The 19,579-nt window shown below is 45.2% G+C and overlaps 1 protein-coding gene across 1 annotated transcript in view; it reads right to left on the minus strand.

The window, feature by feature from the left end:
* LOC141046674 (ficolin-1-A-like) overlaps window positions 1-18,475 on the minus strand; it is a 35,469-nt gene extending 16,994 nt beyond the window's left edge. The window contains exons 1-6 of the mRNA XM_073541250.1: window positions 18,272-18,475; window positions 15,839-15,952; window positions 15,555-15,599; window positions 15,420-15,473; window positions 12,139-12,174; window positions 11,048-11,092 (exon numbers count right to left, since the gene is read on the minus strand). Of these exons, the coding sequence (XP_073397351.1) occupies window positions 11,048-11,092; window positions 12,139-12,174; window positions 15,420-15,473; window positions 15,555-15,599; window positions 15,839-15,952; window positions 18,272-18,362 (385 nt within the window). The 5' untranslated portion in view covers window positions 18,363-18,475. The remainder of the gene's footprint in view (window positions 1-11,047; window positions 11,093-12,138; window positions 12,175-15,419; window positions 15,474-15,554; window positions 15,600-15,838; window positions 15,953-18,271) is intronic.
* Between the last annotated feature and the right edge of the window lie 1,104 nt (window positions 18,476-19,579).

Raw genomic sequence — 19,579 nt, forward strand, 5'->3', positions numbered from 1 at the left:
AGAAGACTGGAGAAGAGCAAATGTGATGCCACCTGTGGTGTTTGGCAAGCAAGATGTTAAGCCAACGCTGCGTGCAGATCCTCTGGGGCTGATGGTGTGTTGCAGCAAAGATGGCGTCGCTCCCCACAGGTGAAGCTCCCACCCCAGGGCAGTGTAATTGCAATAGATGAGGATAGGCGCAGGCGGTGTGAGGAATGCTGGTACTCAGATGTATTGGTCTTGATGGTGCTAGCACACAAATGAATGGAAGACACCAGGGCTTGCAGTTCCAAAGCTTTACTCACAGTCCGTGGTTCACACTGGTGCCTGCCTCCGGGCCGTGTCCTCCGGGGCAGAGACTCAATCAACCTCCCGGGCAAGTCAGGATTCTCCTCTCCAACACTCCGCCAACATGTACCTTTCCTGAACGACTCCCCTATTGCGCCTTAAGGTGTTGTGAGTTCATTTTCCCCTTCACCATTGAGGTCTGATGAACTCCCTCTTCTGGTGAAGGAAGGTAGTGAGGCTGATTACCAAGCACCTGAGCAGGATGATGATGACTGGGTGACTGGAATTGCTGACTGGATATAAGGCAGCCGACGCCCTTCTGCCTTGCGGGTGATTTCTCAGAGGGATTCTAGGAGACCAGTCTGATTCCTGCTCCTCAAAAGCTAAGTTTTCTGCTCTGCTTTTTGCATTTGTGTTTTGGTTTTGTTTTGCCTTGTTTTGCTGGATTTCTGCCACTCCCTGCTGGGGTGAGCTGAATTCCTTTTTGCTCGGTCTTCAGAAAATACCTGAGTACTGATATAGTCTTTTTGAAGCATAGCGTCTTCAGGGCTTTTTTCCCTATCAGTCTGTTGGCTCTTGTTTTGATAGGGTTTTGGTGGATTGCAGTCAGCAGCTTTTCTATCCTTCCTATTTAGTTAGCTTGGGCCCCATCATTTGCTCAGCCTATCTTTCTATCTGTGTGAGTGTTTTTTCATCTTGCTTAACCGTCATTATATGTTGGGGGCTGCCTATTGCTTTGGGGTCTGCTCTGGGGCAGTTTAGATTTCCCTTTCTGTATTTAGGCTATTTAGTTCTCCGGCTGTGATCGAGGGGTCTAGGGCACCGTAGGAACCCCCCACGGCTACTGCTAGTTGTTGTTGATAGGTTCAGGGGTCTGCAATCCAATAGCTGCCAACTTCTCTGGTTTTCTGGACTTAGCTAGTATTTCTATTTTTGCCTCCTACGGTGACTCATTCATAACATTAAGGTGTGAAGATCCCCAGTACCGTGGTACTCTGGAGTTCCTCCTGTCAGATGTTCCTAACAACTCTACTCATATGGTAGACAGCTGTAGCCTCTCTCGGGGACTCCCTTCTCCGGAGTCCTGGCTCTCTATTCAGTTGCTGTTGTGCCTCAAGTCTTAGATGGGAGTAGTGCATTTACAGCCAACTACTCCACCGGTGTCTGCTGCAGAATCATAAGTGTCCATACAACCTCAGGGACCGGGCCCCGGCCTTGCGCTGAGAACCTATAGGCAGGGTTCCTCTTCCGACCCACAACTCCTCTCTGTTCTCCTACTCCTTCGTTCTGCACTGTTCCTTCTCTCTCTTATGGAAGCTTAGGTTGCAGTTTTACGTCTTTCTCCTTCTGTTCCTTTCCCATGCTAGCTGGCTCAGATCACTGAGGCAGCTGCTGCACGCCTTCTCCTCGGACCCGTCCTCAGACTCTCCTGACTGACTGTCCTTCTCACGCCTGACCTCCCGTCAGACTGACCTCCAGACTAACTTGTAATTCTAAACCTTCCCAACCTTTTATATGGATCTCAACTCCACCCACCTCCCAGCACATCTAGTGTTCCAAGCAGGGAACCACCAGGGCACTCCTAATGTCTAGGAGGAGAGAGAACCCTCACTGTGGTTGTGCTGAACTACCCTGTTGCGTGGGATGCGAGTGTTGGAGTGTGGAAAGGAGCTCCCAACTTACCCGGATGGTGGGGCACTACACCTTAGGAGAAGGTGCAGTACCTCTGTGGCGACTGAGCCTCAGGGGTGCCACACGTGCAAAGGAGCACGGCAGAGCACTGAGTCAGGCCGCAGGTGTGCCAGGAGGTGTAACAGAGTACAGGAGCAGGGTGTGTGCCAGAGGGCACAACTGAGCATAAGACAGAGTACAGGATTGGAATGTGTGCCAGGAAGCACAACTGAGCAAGAGACAGAGTACAGGATCAGAGCATGTGCCAGGAGGCACAAATGAGTATAAGACAAGGCACAGGGTCCGAGTGTGTGCAAGGAGGCACAACTGAGCATAAGACAGAGTACAGGATTAGAGTGTGTGCCAGGAGGCACAACTGAGTACAAGACAGAACACAGGATCAGAGTATGTGCCAGGAGGCACAGCTGAGAGTAAGACAGAGTACAGGGTCAGAGCGTGTGCCAGGAGGTACAACCGAGTACAAGGCAGAGTGCAGGATCAGAGCGTGTGCCAAGAGGCACAATAGAGTGCAAGGCAGGGGACCCGAATACAGCGCACAGTCAGGCAGGGACACGGCAGACCAAGCCAGGAACTACAACAATAATCAGGCACCTCCCCTAGGAAGAGGTAGCCTGATATAGCACATGATCGCTAGGGTTTACGGGTCAAGTCCTCCAGTACCATAGAGAGGATGGACCTGGAGGCCGAACTGAGAGGAGCGCGCAAGCGCACACATAACGTGGGGGAGACAGAAACCTAGGTACGAGAGGTGCGCGTGCGCACCCGGCGGGATCCCCGGAGCGACTGCGGCTCCAGAAGAGATGACGTCAGGACCAAGGTCCCGCCCCCAGGTTAGCGCGGCGTGACAGATGCCTACTCGTTACCACGAATTGAGGAATCATTAGCTGCACTGAGATCCGCTAACTATTTCTCCACTTTAGATCTCACCAGTGGGTATTGGCAGGTTCCCGAGGCAGAAGCACACAGAGAGAAGACAGCGTTTACGACACCAATGGACCTCTGCGAGTTCAACTGCATACCATTCAGGCTCTGCAATGCACTGGGAACATTTCAGCGGTTAATGGAATGCTGCCTAGGACATAAAAACTTCAAAACCGTTTTTTGTATCTGGACGATGTCATCGTCTACTCAAAGCAGTACGAAGACCACCTGGAGCACCTGGCTGCAGTGTTCGAGGCCTTACCCGGTTCTGGCCTGAAAGTAAAGCCATCCAAAAGTCACCTGTTGAAGCCCAAGGTGCAGTACCTATGTCACGTGGTAAGCGCCGAAGGTGTGGCACCAGACCCTGAAAAAGTCACCATGATCAAAGACTGGCCAAGACCTTCCACTATCAAGGAAGTGCAGCAGTTCATCGGGCTGGTAGTTTACTACAGGAGATTCATAAAAGGCTTCACCAAGATAGCGGCACCCATGCAGGACCTCTTAATAGGCCAGTCCAAGAACCCGAGTCCTCCGTTCAAGTGGAGTAAAAGAGAAGAAGAATCCTTCACTCGGATGAAGAAGGCTCTTACAGGAGACGAAGTCATGGCCTACCCCGACTATGGCCAACCCTTTATACTCTATACGGACGCCAGTAACGTGGGATTCGGAGCAGTGCTGCCCAGGTACAGCAAGGCAGAGAGAGAGTGATTGTCTATACCAGGAAGAAGCTTCGTCCCACGGAAAGGAACCCAGACAACTATAGTTCCTTTAAACTGGAGTTTCTAAGCCATAGTCTGGGCGGTAACGGAGCGCTTCAAGCACTACTTGTCTTCAGCAAAGCTTACCATTTATACTGATAATAATCCACTGACCAACCTTGAAACGGCGAAACTAGGTGCATTGGAGCAGCGATGGATGGCTCGGCTGTCCAATTTCGAATTTACCATCAAATACCGGGCGGGGTATAAAAACGCTAGTGCTGATGCGCTGTCCAGGATGCCCAACTTGCCGGATGGGGGAGAAGACCCGGAGTAACTTGAAGAAATCGAGTTTCCAGCCTTCCACCGCCCCGGTGTGGCCCAGTGCTCCCACTACGTGAGGGACAAGCGCTATGCCGTGCAAGAGGCAATGATTAACCCATTGCCCCACCATGAATGGGCAGAAACGCAGGACATCGATCCAGCAGTCCGCCTAGTAAAGGAAATGCTGACACAAGCTGATTCGCGCCCTGGTCCAGATGCTCCACAAGAGACCCAACAGTTGTGGAAGGAGAAGGGCAAGCTGTTTATCTATGAGGGGAAGCTGTGTCAGAGAAGCGTCAACTCCCGAATCCACGAACTGGTCTGGCAGGTGGTAGTCCCGAAGCAGGATGTGCCAATGGTCTTAGAAGCGTACCACGATGGAGCAGGACACTTCTGGTGGAAGAAGTTGGAAGCCCTGCTAAGTGAGTGATTCTACTGGGTTGGCATGAGGTAAGCAATCGAGAAATGGTGTCAAGAATGTGGTAAATGCAACCTGAGACGGAAAGACCGTGATAGCTAGAGGTCTCCCCTACAGTGCATAGTCACCAAACAACCACTTGAGCTGGTAGCCTTCGGTCACGTGAAGTTGGCCCCAAGCCAGTCAGGCTATTTCTACACCCTCACCATAGTAGACCACTACTCCCGGTTCCTGGTAGTAGTGCCAGTGAACAATCAGATGGCAAAGACGGCAGCCAAAGTATTTCAACAACACTTTTGCTGCCCGCACGGTTACCCTGAACGAGTGCTTACCGACCAAGGACTAGCCTTTGAAGCAGAAGTGTTCCAGGAGTTTTGTAACCTGTACGGCTGCAAGAAAATAAGAACCACGCCGTATCATCCCCAGACCAACGGGTTATGCGAGAAAATGAACCAGGTAGTAACAGACCTGTTGAAGACTCTGCCCCTGGAAGGGCGTAGCCTGTGGCCAGGGAAGTTACCGGATTTGATAGACTTATATAACCACATCCCGGTGAACTCCACCAACTGTACACCCGCCTACCTGATGAGGGCAAGACCTGGCAAGTTACCCATTGACTTGGACATGGGAATTTTAACACCTGAGACAACATCACCAGATGCAGAATGGGATACGGAGCGGCAGCTGCAACAATATCACAAGGTGCAAGAATGTGTAGAGAAAAGTTTGTCCCAGGCAAGGCAGAGGCAGGAAAGAAATTATAATCAGCACGCCCCTGCAGTTCCCTTGTGACCAGGAGAACAAGTACTCAAAAGGAAGAGACGAGTTCACAAACTAGACGACCAGTGGGAGGCTGAGCCATACATACCTTCAGATTTTGATAACACCAAGGTGTGCCGCTTCAGTTAAGATGGAGGCGAAACCTCGGCGGCAGTGTCGAGGGATCGTCTAAAACCATTCCCTGACCAACTAAAGGAAAGGATTGAAAACCAAGACATTTCTCAGCCAGTGGAAAAGGTGGAGGAAAAGATCAGCACAGTACTCAGCGAGTTCCCTCCAAATTGGACAAGGGTGAACCAGGCCATAGTCTAGCCCGTTTTGACCTTTCCTCAGCTTATAGTGCCAGAAAGAGATGCGACTCAAGACCAGCTTGAAGACCAGTGGGCTCAAGCAGCAGATGCCACACCAGCAGCGGAGGAAGAGAATCCACCCCCTGCCAGCGGCAAATCTGTCATGCCCACGGTGAGCATCAGTGGTCGTAGAGCATCAGGTATACCCGTGCTACGTAGAGTCACCCGTAGCGCAGCCAATAAAGAGCGCACTACACTAGTACCAGTGCTACGAAGGTTTACCCATAGAACTCTAGGTCAAATCCCCATAGGGTTCGGCATGTAAGTAGATCGTGTAAATAAGATATGTAATGTAAGTACGTAACCATCAACTGTTGTGAACACCTTTGACCTGGCTTCTGAGTGTGAGCTCCCTCGGGTGGTTGCTGCTGATAATGGAGCTGGTCTGGCTGACAGAAGTCAATCACCTAAGGATGATGATTGAGGTCAGGTGTTACAGACTGGAGAGATTTAAGTAAGCAACCTTCCCTCAGTTGTTACCGTTGATTTGGTTTGCTTCCTGAGCATTTTGGAAGTCTGCTTGCCTCCTGCTCTGTCCTGCATCTTTCAGATAAGTAATTTCTCTGCTTAAAACTTTTTTGCATTTTGATTCATTTTTGCTTTTCTCTGATTTTTGCCCTGCTGGTGTTCCCTGTTGGGACCTGTGCTGGACTCTGTTTCATATGCCACAGCTTGTGTCAGTCTTTTCTGTATCTCTAATCCCCTGTTATATCAGTATCTTTGTTTTGAGTCCAGTTCACACCAGAGTTCTGATTTAGTGGGGAAGAGGTCGTGTTGCCTCAGTATTTTTGCATATCAGACGTGTTGGGTTTTTGCGTGATTGCAGACAGTATCCTTTTCTTTCCTGTTCTATCTAGACAGTTTGGGGCCCCATCATTTGCTTACTCTATTTTCTGCCTGTGTTTTGTGCCTCATCTCGTCTCATCAACAATATATTTTCGGGGGCTATCTATTCCTTTGGGGTTCTACTCCGGGGCAGTTTAGCTTTCTCATTTCTCTCTTTAGGCTTAGTTAATTCTTTGGCGTCTAGGGCATCGTAGGTACGTCACACGGCTAATTCTAGTTGTATCGTCAGTTTAGGGGTCTGCAATCCGCTAAGCTACCAACCTCTCTGGTTATCTGGTTACCTAGCCTATTCACCTGCTATCCTTCTCGGTTACCTAATCATAACAGTCAACTATATGAGCCTACAGAGACTCTGTAAGGACTTTTGAGCAATCCTATTTTACTTGATTTAATGGACGATTGGGTGACTGGACTCGTTGTGACCAGGACAGTACTTGTATATAGTTACCAACCTGGCTCAAGAATGAACAATGGACAATGACGCATTGACTAATTGTCACCAGGAATATTTTTTAGCTTTGATTTTTGTAATTATTTATTTTTGAAATCTTGTAAATAGTTAAGATTGTACACTTGTTAATATGTTTATATTTCCTCAGTCCGGGAGTACTGAATTTCACTAGTGGGGGAATGTAGCACCCCAGGTGTCCGGTTGCCACAGTGGCATGGCCTCCCTCACAGGGAGTAATGTCATGCCTGGAAGCAAGGAGGGGTCCCCTTTCCAGTTGTCAGTAGTAGAGAAGTCGAGCAGAACCTGGGGAGTGGAGCTGTGCTTAAACTCACCCCAGAGCTGAGCGCTAGGAACCGGATACCGGAGTCCGTGGTTGCACGAGTACAGAAGTCCCGGCAGCTAAATCCAGAGGGCAGGGGACTTCATGACTCCTGGCCCAATCAAATACCTGGCAGCACGTCAGCATACCAGAGCCTCAAACCGACACAAAAGAGTGGCACCTGTGATAGGCTCAAGCTGGCTGTCATGCGGGCAACGGTTTGTTTTTAAAAGCAGAGTGAGACAGTTAGCAGCAGGAGAGTGAGCTGTTAGGCAGAGAGGAACAAGGTAGGACAGCGCAGAAGGAAGGGCTCCGTACTAAACTGAACTTCTTCTGCTCCCGCCGTCTACTAACCTCCCTAAATCTGACATTTCCCTCTCCGTGGATGGCACTATAATATTAAATTCGAAAATGGTAGCACACCAAATATGAAATATGTGAAATACGAATAGCAAAATGGCTTTAGTAATATATTTCATAATGGCTTTTGTAAGGCATATCAAATATGAAATAAGTGAAATATGAATAGCATAATGGCTTTTGTAATCTTGGCAGTCAGTATAGGGACCCATTCAATCTGAGATCACCTTGTCGTTGGTGAATGGGCTCACATCTTTTGGCCAAATTTTGTGCTAAGTATCTCATATGTTTTTCAAGATTACAAAAGCCATTATGCTATTCATAGTTCACTTATTTCATATTTGATATGCCTTACAAAAGCCATTATGAAATATATTACTAAAGCCATTTTGCTATTCGTATTTCACATATTTCATATTTGGTAGGCTACCATTTTCTAATTTAATATGTAAGTTGCCTTTTGGTATGCACCTACTCAGACTAGTTCTAGATGTGCCGTCAGTTTGTTCTATTACTTGTATACTAGTTTTCTGACTGAGCACTCCGCCCTTCATCAAGTGGTGATTTTAATCGCATTCAGTCACATGTTTGGTTCCTATCGTCCGATATATACAGGCTTTATCATGTTACTAGCCAGAGGTCAGTTCACACCAGGCAGTCAGTATAGGGACCCATTCAATCTGAGATCACCTTGTCGTTGGTGAATGGGCTCACATCTTTTGGCCAAATTTTGTGCTAAGTATCTCATATGTTTTTCAAGATTACAAAAGCCATTATGCTATTCATATTTCACTTATTTCATATTTGATATGCCTTACAAAAGCCATTATGAAATATATTACTAAAGCCATTTTGCTATTCGTATTTCACATATTTCATATTTGGTGTGCTACCATTTTCTAATTTAATATGTAAGTTGCCTTTTGGTATGCACCTATTCAGACTAGTTCTAGATGTGCCGTCATTTTGTTCTATTACTTGATGGCACTATAATAACACTCCGGCAGCAGGCGCGCTGTCTGGGTGTTATATTTGACACCAATCTCTCCTTCACATCTCATATACAATCTCTTGCCCGCTCTTGCTGCTTACACCTAAAGAATATCTCTAGAATCCGCCCTTTTCTCACCATGGAAACAACAAAAACCCTCACTGTAGCATTGATCCACTCCCGTCTGGATTACTGCAACGCTCTATTAATTGGCCTCCCCGTTACTCGACTATCCCCTCTCCAGTCCATACTTAATGCAGCAGCCAGGGTCATCTATCTGGCTAATCGGTACTCGGACTCGTCCGCTCTTCGCCAGTCCTTACACTGGCTGCCCATTCATTATAGGATCCAATTCAAAGTACTTGTTCTCACCCACAAAGCTCTCCACAGTGCAGCACCCCCCTACATCTCCTCCCTCATTTCTGTCTATCTGCCTAACCGACCGCTGCGCTCTGCAAACGACTTTCGACTAACCTCTGCACTAATCCGTACCTCCCACTCCCGACTCCAAGACTTCTCCCGCACTGCGCCAATCCTCTGGAATGCTCTACCCCAAGAAATTAGGACTATCCACAATTTGCATAGTTTTAGGCTCTTCCTCAAAGCACATTTGTTCAGAGCGGCCTATCATGTTCACTAATCAAAATCATTCTATGTGTAAGTGCATGAGTAGCCCATTCACTATCTCCATCCATCCCTCACTCCCTCAAGATGGCTGGACCATTATTGTAAATACACCATTGTAAATACACACCTGTACTTTGTATCTCCCCCACCTCATTGTAGATTGTAAGCTCTGACGAGCAGGGTCGTCTTATTTTGCTTTAATTATTGTATTGTTAAAGTTGTTAATTATGACTTGTGTTTTGAAACTGTTAAACTGTAAAGTGCTGCGGAATATGTTGGCGCTATATAAATAAAGATTATTATTATTATTACCTGGCTAGGTGTATCTAAAATTGCTTCCAGGCTGCCCTGCTCTCCATCATGATCTGTTACCAGTGCCCCAGTCTGTACTATCAACCATCAAGTAAAGGAAAAGAAAACTACAGTCCTTGTGTCCTCCAGTGATCTCTTGCGCCCTAAGTCCTGCACCACAAGGTACACAAAACCTGACATAAACAGAACTGGTAGCCCTGGGACCCTGCTCCACCTGTGGGAAGCAGAACCATCCCAGCTGTGTCACCATCAGCCCCAGCGGTCTCCTTTAGCAGCGTCAGCCATCTGTTGCCGAACACCACAGGTGGCGTTACGTTAAATCCCATATACATATTCCCCATTTTAAGGCACAGCCAGGGCCATGGAGTCAGGTCACGGCCCCATGACTTCCCCAAAGAACTGTCCGACCCAGTTCTGAGTATCCTACGGCCCTGGTGGGCATGTCAAAAGGCAATGTGGAACCAATTATACTGCATAGAGGATTATGTGGGGCTCATTATACTGTACAGAATACAATGTGGGGCCCATTATACTGTATGGAAGGCTATGTGGGGCCAATTATACTGTATAGAGGATTATGTGGGGCTCATTATACTGAATAGAAGAAAATGTGAGGCCCATTATTCTGTATGGAAGGCTATATGGGACCAATTATACTGTACAGAGGATTATGTGGGGATCATAATACTGTATGGAAGACAATGTGGGGCCCATTATATTACATGGAGAACTATATGGGGCCCACTATACTGTATGAAAGGCAATGTTGGGACCATTATGCTGAATGGTGGGCTATGTGGGGGGTCACGACTGGGGCATCATAAACTATTGGAGTTATCATACTTTGCTGTGGGGTTTGAGGGGAGTACAGTAGAGTACTCATACCATGCATGTGGAAGATAGTGTGGAGGAATTCACTGTGTGGGTGGACTTTTGTTGGTATCATATTTTATGAAAAGTTGGGAGCTATGCTCTTCCTTGACCCTGCCGAATATTAATTTTTCTTTTTTTGGGGGGGCCCAATTAGAACTTTTGCTATGGGGCCCCATGATTTCTATGTACGCCCCTGCCTTTAAGTGATTTTCTTTTGAAAACCTCAGAGGTTTTGAATGCCAAAAAAATAACCTAAATGAACATTGCCTTATGGGGCTTCTCAGGCCTAAATCCAGCTCTTTGACCCAACATGGACTCCTCAGTAGCCCACTTAGCATTTTCACTCTGCTGTTTGGCATCTCTCTCTGAATTCCTTCTTTTCCATCCTCACCCATCCTGCATCTACCCAATTGGTCTACGTCAGCCATACAGCCCTTCTCCTCCTGGGAACTGCACTTTTGACTAACTTATTGGATCTGAAAAATAGACCTGCTCGGGGTCCGGTTGTCAGGAAAACCATCATTGCGCTGCCATTGTCTCTGCTGCACTAATGGGCAACGCTCCCTCTGTGGTCTTGCTGCTACCCTGGCACTAAGTGGTGTACCAATACGGCAATTCTGTAGAAGTTTAATACCTTGAGTTAATCGAGCAGATTTATTAATATTGAAAATGAAAACATTCTTTATTGCCCATAGCAACCAATCCTGGCAATAATATAATACCCTACTGTACAATAGAACCAACCATAATTCTGCCACATTTGCCTCAGTAAATCTGCCCTTTCCTGGGAACTGAGGCCATCAGTATGAGGTGCTTACCAGTAAATTCCTTCGGACAAGAGCCGCCCTTGTCTCCTTTTTCACCTGGAGAAAGTGTGAAATCGTGTGTTAATGATAGATAGACTTCATTTTCCTCCATGCCATATTTTATAAGGAGGATCCTCATGAAAACTAAATTATGGATGATTTTTTTATGTTAAAAGTTCCTACGAACACACACATCTATGTCACAATGTCCTGTTGATGGCTGCCACTAGGCATAGTTAGTTACATTTATGATTATATTATTCCCACCTCCTTCAGTGGCAGCAGTATAAATATGTATGAGCTTTATACGCCCAGCCAGGCACTGAGATGCAAAGATGATAGATATCTAGAATATAACTGTAAAATAAAACTTTTACATGTCCCAGTTATACCTGCTTTTATTAACACAAAACAAAAACACATACGATGAGGTATATTTTTCTTAACCATACAAAAATTTCTCAAATGCTTAAATAGGTTTTCTCATGAACAAAGTTCATTTTAATCAATAGATTTTGGAATAAAAATAACGTCCACAATTTAATGTATTTTAAATAAAATGTTCCTGTGCCGAGTAATCTTATAAATGTGCCCCTGTTGTGTACTGTGTAATGGCAGTATGTGACCATAAAGAAACATGGTCTGATCATACCACAGCTCCTGGGCAGGGGAGGAAGCAAAAGAGTATACAGACAGGACAGCACGGCATCGCATATAATTCTTCCTTTGAAGTAAAACACTTTTTAAAAACAGGCAGGGAAATGCTGTATCTCACAGAAAGAATCAGCTGTCATCCCATGCTGTCCTGTCTGTATACTCTGCTTTTCTTGCTCCCCTGCTCAGGAGCTGTGGTATGATCAGACCATGCTTCTGTATGATCAGACACGGCCATTACACAGTACACAGCAGGGACACATTTATATTATCATCTCAACACTGGAACATCCTTTTTAAACACATCCAATTGTGGAACTTATTGTTATTCCAATATGTATTGATTAAAATCAACCTTAAAATTAACTTTGATTGTGGGAAGACCCCTTTAAGTATTCTGACATTTCCCTCCACCAGTACCTTATGTACTTGAGAACCAGCATCTTTACCTGTTTCACCTGGTGTCCCAGGTATTCCATTATCTCCTGTTCAAAAAGAAAAGAAAAACAAGTATTACACAATGCACAGACAGACTATACCAGACTATAAAAATCACAGAACTTTAAGAGGTAGTCCGACCTTCTGATACCGATGACCGGTGGGAGTGCTGAGTGTCAGTACCCTACAGATCTGATATAAGGATAGGTCATCAATAACATAAGTCTGGATAACTCCTTTATCTTAACCTTGTAATGAAGGAAACTAATAATTTTGCTTTGCAAAATAAACTTGTCCTAGATCTATATCTAAAGACACTCCTCAATCATGAGATATGAAGAAAAGGACCTTCCATTATTAATATAGCAAAAGGTTCTTTACAGTAAGAGCAGTCAAACTCTGGAATGCCCGACCACAAGAGGAAGTAACAGGACATTTTAAAGTAAAGACCGGACATTTATGTATATATTTAGGTAGAACAGTATATTCATCTAGGAAACTTATCCAACTGCATTGAAGAGGCCAAGGAAAGGATCCTCCTCCTCTTTGTGATAGATGGCCACTAGAGCAGCAAATCTTTTGAAATCCAAATTTAACAAATTTTGCCAGGAAATTCAATTATCCTTAGCAGCAAATCAATTCACCATGAATCGAAATTATCCAAAGCCTCCAAATGCTGTGAAAAGATGTAAATAGTACTCTGCTTTCTCTTACGACTGTATCCAACCCCTTTCACGCAATTCAATGCGAAGTCAGTCTTAGGCCGGTTTCACATTAGCGCTTTTTCAGCGCATGCACGGCCGGGGGTAGCTCCGCCCCCGAGCCGGCTCTCTGCCCGGCGTGCCCGCCCCTTCCTTGTAGCGCCGCCTCCTAGCGCACAGCGGCGCCTGCGATCGGCGCACCCTATCTTTAGCATAGGGTGCGCAGATCGTGCGCAGGCCGTGCGCTAGTTGCGCTTTGACCTGCGCTGCGCACTTTTGACGGTGCGCCGTGCGCGCCAAAATCCGAAAAGTTTGATTTTGGCGCGCACGGCGCACCGTCAAAAGTGCGCAGCGCAGGTCAAAGCGCAACTAGCGCACGGCCTGCGCACGATCTGCGCACCCTATGCTAAAGATAGGGTGCGCCGATCGCAGGCGCCGCTGTCCGCTAGTAGGCGGCGCTACAAGCAAGGGGCGGGCACGCCGGGCAGAGAGCCGGCTCGGGGGCGGAGCTACCCCCGGCCGTGCGTGCGCTGAAAAAGCGCTAATGTGAAACCGGCCTTAATCAAGTCCAAGTGACCTCAATATATACGGCCATGTGTTATTGGAAGGTGACCACTAACACAGTGACTCTCTGCCTATTACCGCATTTACTCTAATATAAGCCGAATTTTTTAGCACATTCTTTTGTGCTGAAAACGCCCCCCTCAGTTTATACTCGAGTGAGGGTCCCAGAGGATGGAGGGGGAGCGGCAGCGGCGGAGCAGCGGGTCACAGGAGGCAGGAGCCGGCTGCTGCGGCTCAAGCCTGTGCCCGATGCTAAAGAGAAATGAATACTCACTGCCCTCCACGCACAAAGCTCCGACCAGTGAGTATTCAGGCAGCTGTCCTCGTCTTGCAAGCAGTGCATGACGTCACTGGCATGAGCTGCTTACAAGTATAAATCAGCTGCTGGCCCCAGAACAAGATGCTGCGATGGAGTGTAGGGACGATAAGTAGGATGGCTTATTTTATTTTTTATGTTTTTTGATGGGGGCCATGCATACAAGGATAGGGATGAGGAGCCATGCATACTAGGATAGGGATGAGGAGCCATGCCTACCAGGGTGAGGATGAGGAACCATGCCTACCATGATTGGGATGATGAGCCATGCATACCAGGATAGGGATGAGATGGCCCTGCATATAAGGATAGGGATGAAGGGGCCATGCATACAAGAATGAGGTTGAAGTGGCCATACATACAAGAGTAGGAATGAGATGACCATGCATGCAAGGATGGGGATGAGGGATGAGATGAGGAGTCATGCATACCAGGATAGGGATGAGTAGCCATGAATACCATGATAGGGATGAGGAGCCATGCAGACCAGGATAGGGATGAGGAGCCATGCCTACCAGGGTGAGGATGAGGAGTCATGCAGATCAGGATGGGGATGAAGAGAAATGCATACAAGGATAGGGATGAAGAGCCATGCATACAAGGATAGGGATGAGAAGCTATGCATACCAGGATAGGTATGAGGAGGCCATGCATACCAGGATAGGGATGAGGAGCCATGCATACCAGGAGAAGCCATGCATACCAGGATAGGGATGAGGAGCCATGCATACAAGGATAGAGATGAGGAGGCCATGCATACAAGGATAGGGATGAGGAGGCATGCATACAAGGATAGGGATGAGGAGCTATGCATACCAGGATAGGGATGAGGAGCTATGCCTTCCAGGATACGGATGAGAAGCTATGCCTACCAGGATAGGTATGAGGAGGCCATGCATACCAGGATAGGGATGAGGAGCCATGCATACAAGGATAGGGATGAGGAGGCCATGCATACAAGGATAGGGATGAAGAGCCATGCATACAAGGATAAGGATGAGGAGGCATGCATACAAGGATAAGGATGAGGAGGCCATGCATACCAGAATAGGGATGAGAAGGCCATGCAGACCAGGATAGGGAAGAGGAGGCCATGCAGACAAGGATAGGGATGAGGAGCCATGCAGACCAGGCAAGGGATGAGGGGGCCATGCATACCAGGAAAGGGATGAGAAGCCATGCAGACAAGGATGGGGATGAGGAGCCATGCAGATCTGGATGAAGATAAGGGGGGCCATGCAGACCAGGATGGGGATAAGGAGCCATGCATGCCAGGATAGAGATGAGGGGACAATGCATACCCGGCTTATACTCGAGTCAATAAGGTTTCCCAGTTTTTTTGTGGTAAAATTAGGTGCCTCAGCTTATACTCGTGTCGGCTTATACTCGAGTATATATGATATATAAATCTTTATTCTCTTTTCCTCATACATTAATTTTCACTATTTGTACAGTTTCTTTAGGCTTTTGTGGCTTCTGTGTTTATGGCTACACTGTGAGCTCTGACGTCTTTTCACTACCCAGATTCACCATAAAATGGCTGCTGCATTCCCTGCCTCTACTTTTATAAAGACTTTGATAGATACTGCTGATTAGCTGTGCTATACAAAGAGATGTAATAACTGTCAGGCATTGCTCAAGTTCATGAGATCAGAGTATTCACTATATTTGGAGGTAGTATTGTACACAAACTGAGATACATTTTTTATACCTTGTCTTCCTGGGGGTCCGGGCATCCCTTGTGGACCAGGAGCCCCTGTGTCACCTTAATGTAAAACAAAAATCATTAGACCTATAAAAACAAAGCTAAACCAATTGTCTCTTCTTTCTTTCTTTTTTTTAATACCTCTCATTCCCACCATGCCTGGTGATCCAGGAAGCCCTGGAAATCCTAAATAAAAAGAATCCATAAAAAAAGGTTACTGATTCCCCACTTATAATACAACATGTAAAATGCAGTTCTCCGGCTGAATCATGGCTGCATTTTATAGCACAGACCCATTGTGGTTCTATTGATCCAAACTTAGAGGACCATAGGATTCTGTATTGCAAATATATGGAAAATGTCTAGAAAACTTAGAAAGGCAAGCACCCCTAGTTTATAAGCGTTCCTCTACTGGATCAGAATACCTTTCATTCCAACAGGTCCCTGTGGTCCGGGTGGACCCGGAATGCCCGGAGATCCAGGACATCCTTGCAGAACAGTTAGCTGCTTGGAATCCCCAACTTCTACAATCTTCACTTCTAAAGAGAGAGGAGATCATTCTCATCTTGGACATTTATGGCATAACCAAAGGAACTCTCTCCATTCACTTTTACTTCTGTCCTGTGGATATGCCATAAATGTCATATACAGTCATGGCCGAAAGTATTGACACCCCTGCAATTCTGTCAGATAATATTCAGTTTCTTCCTGAAAATGATTGCAAACACAAATTCTTTGGTATTATTATTTCATTTAATTTGTCTTAAATGGAAAAAACACAAAAGAGAATGAAGCAAAAAGCAAAACATTGATCATTTCACACAAAACTCCAAAAATGGGCTGGACAAAAGTATTGGCACCCTCAGTCTAATACTTGATTGCACAACCTTTAGCCAAAATAACTGCGACCAACCGCTTCCGGTAACCATCAATGAGTTTCTTACAATGCTCTGCTGGAATTTTAGACCATTCTTCTTTGGCAAACTACTCCAGGTCCCAGATATTTGAAGGGTGCCTTCTCCAAACTGCCATTTTTAGATCTCTCCACAGGTGTTCTATGGGATTCAGGTCTGGACTCATTGCTGGCCACCTTAGAAGTCTCCAGTGCTTTCTCTCAAACCATTTTCTAGTGCTTTTTGAAGTGTGTTTTGAGTTATTGTCCTGCTGGAAGACCCATGACCTCTGAGGTAGACCCAGCTTTCTCACACTGGGCTCTAAATTATGCTGCAAAATTTGTTGGTAGTCTTCTGACTTCATAATGCCATGCACACGGTCAAGCAGTCCAGTGCCAGAGGCAGCAAAGCAACCCCAAAACATCAGGGAACCTCCACCATGTTTGACTGTAGGGACCGTGTACTTTTCTTTGAATGCCTCTTTTTTCTCCTGTAAACTCTATGTTGATGCTTTTGCCCTAAAAGCTCTACTTTTGTCTCATCTGACCAGAGAACATTCTTCCAAAATGTTTTAGGCTTTTTCAGGTAAGTTTTGGCAAACTCCAGCCTGGCTTTTTTATTTCTCGGGGTAAGAAGTGGAGTCTTCCTGGGTCTCCTACCATACAGTCCCTTTTCATTCAGATGCCGACGGATAGTACGGGTTGACACCGTTGTACCCTCGGACTGCAGGGCAGCTTGAACTTGTTTGGATGTTAGTGGAGGTTCTTTATCCAACATCCGCACAATCTTGCGTTGAAATCTCTTGTCAATTTTTCTTTTCCGGCCACATCTAGGGAGGTTAGCCACAGTGCCATGGGCTTTAAACTTCTTGATGACACTGCGCACGGTAGACACAGGAACATTCAGGTCTTTGGAGATGGACTTGTAGCCTTGAGATTGCTCATGCTTCCTCACAATTTGGTTTCTCAAGTCCTCAGACAGTTCTTTGGTCTTCTTTCTTTTCTCCATGCTCAATGTGGTACACACAAGGACACAGGACAGAGGTTGAGTCAGCTTTAGTCCATGTCAACTGGCTGCAAGTGTGATTTAGTTATTGCCAACACCTGTTAGGTGCCACAGGTAAGTTATAGGTGCTGTTAATTACACAAATTAGAGAAGCATCACATGATTTTTCGAACAGTGCCAATACTTTTGTCCACCCTCTTTGTTATGTTTGGTGTGGAATTATATCCAATTTGGCTTTAGGACAATTCTTTTTGTGTTTTTTCATTTAAGACAAATTAAATGAAGATAATAATACCAAAGAATTTGTGTTTGCAATCATTTTCAGGAAGAAACTGAGTATTATCTGACAGAATTGCAGGGGTGTCAATACTTTTGGCCATGACTGTATGGGCATAGGGGCATGTCAGACATGGCATATCCACAGAAAAGAAGTAAGAGGGAATACGGGGAGGCGCTAGACTTGATATGAATTCACAGAAAAGATAATATATTTACTAATTATTATTATTAAGTTTAATATCAGAAAAGTCTTATCAGATCATTATATTCATGTGACGTGTTTTAAGATATTTTATGCACGTTTTATTTTTTTTGGCTCATATTTATAACATACAGTGCTGTGCAAATTAATTGGGACAAAGCATTTTTTTAAGTAAAATCGTAAGTTGGTTACCAGTCAGTGATTCAAACCAGTTTTAACTGCTTTGAACAGGTGTGAGAGCCTGTTCAAAGCAGTTAAAACTGGTTTGAATCACTGACTGGTAACCAACTTACCAGTTTACTTAAAAAAATGCTTTGTCCCAATTAATTTGCACAGCACTGTATTTGTCTACCCAACTATTTATCTAGTATCTATCTCACATTTACGTAAATTATATCCCTCTCTATCTTTATATATCATATCTCTTGCAATGTACATGAATATACTGCATCTACAGAAGATATAGCTGTTTTTCTTACCTGGACATGAGGCTTCTGCTTCACATTTCGGATAAGACAAGATGAAGAGTCCGCTGATAACGCACAGTATATATTGTGATAGCCCTTTCATGGTTGTTTTCTGTCTCCCATCCACTGATCTATGCAGAGCTTATGTATCCTCAACCTGACTGCAAACAAACAGTGTCCCAATATGCCTCACATTTCCCGTAATGTCTGGCCGACCAATGATCATTAAAGAGAAAATGAAATGGCTGATTCCAGTGTATTTACCCAGCACAGGGTGAAGGTTGTTTTATTGGAGTTTTTGGAGCATAGTCCTGTTACATAATATCAAAGTAAATGTTTGATATTTTGGAAACATTTTAATGAGAATTTCCAATGAAACATGCACAATATTGGTAAGTTACCTTTCGTGTACTTTTTTTCTAAAATGCTACTTAGAATTTAAAGTAGACATATCCTCAGGGTGTTTGTTCAATTCACTAATCATTCTGAAGTAACTGGCACAAATCCACCCACAAACCGACCTGTAATGGCACATTGGGAATATTTTTGGGCAAGTAGAGGGGCAAGACATTTACTGACCCCAAGTTAAATCCTGTAGATCTTTTATTATGAAAATGAAAAACATGACAATAGCAATTGAAACAAAACAAGAATATTAGCCAGAAAATAATCAGTATGACACTGGTTCAGCCGCTCATTCTCTTCTCACACACATATAATACATATATACAGAATTATAACTAATAATAACTACTTACACCCCAACTTCTGGCCCAGCTCCCAAAGAAAATAATAACTGCAAACAATAAACAAGAGCCGACAAAAATATACACCTAAACTTTTTTCTTTAGGCCTCTTTCACACTTCCGTTTTTTACAATCTGTCAAAATCCGCCAGGTTTTGAAAAAAACGGATCCGCAATTTTTTTTTGCGGATCCGTTTTTTTCCCCATTGACTTTCATTATTGGCGGATCTTGACGGCGGATCTCTCTTTCTCTCTCTCTCTCTCTCTCTCTCCTTCCCGACCAGCGGTTCCTTTAAATTTCCTCATTTTGCGGATCCGTCAAAAAACGGATCCTGTGCCATCCGTTCACATCAGTTAAGAACGGATCCGCTTGTCCACCTTTTTGGCGGATTTTAACTGACACAAAAAACTGAAGTGTGAAAGAGGCCTAAATTATAAAATAAACTATACAAATATATACAAGACTAAACTAACCAGCCCACAATCAAAGAAAACAGAAAGCAAAAAACACAAATATCCTGAACTATAAAGTAAAAAATAAACTGCAAATGCAAATAATGCATAAAGGTAATCAT

Source organism: Dendrobates tinctorius, unplaced genomic scaffold, assembly GCF_039654945.1.
Source record: "Dendrobates tinctorius isolate UK_male_01 unplaced genomic scaffold, ASM3965494v1 ptg000120l, whole genome shotgun sequence".
Classification (NCBI taxonomy): Eukaryota; Metazoa; Chordata; class Amphibia; order Anura; family Dendrobatidae; genus Dendrobates; species Dendrobates tinctorius.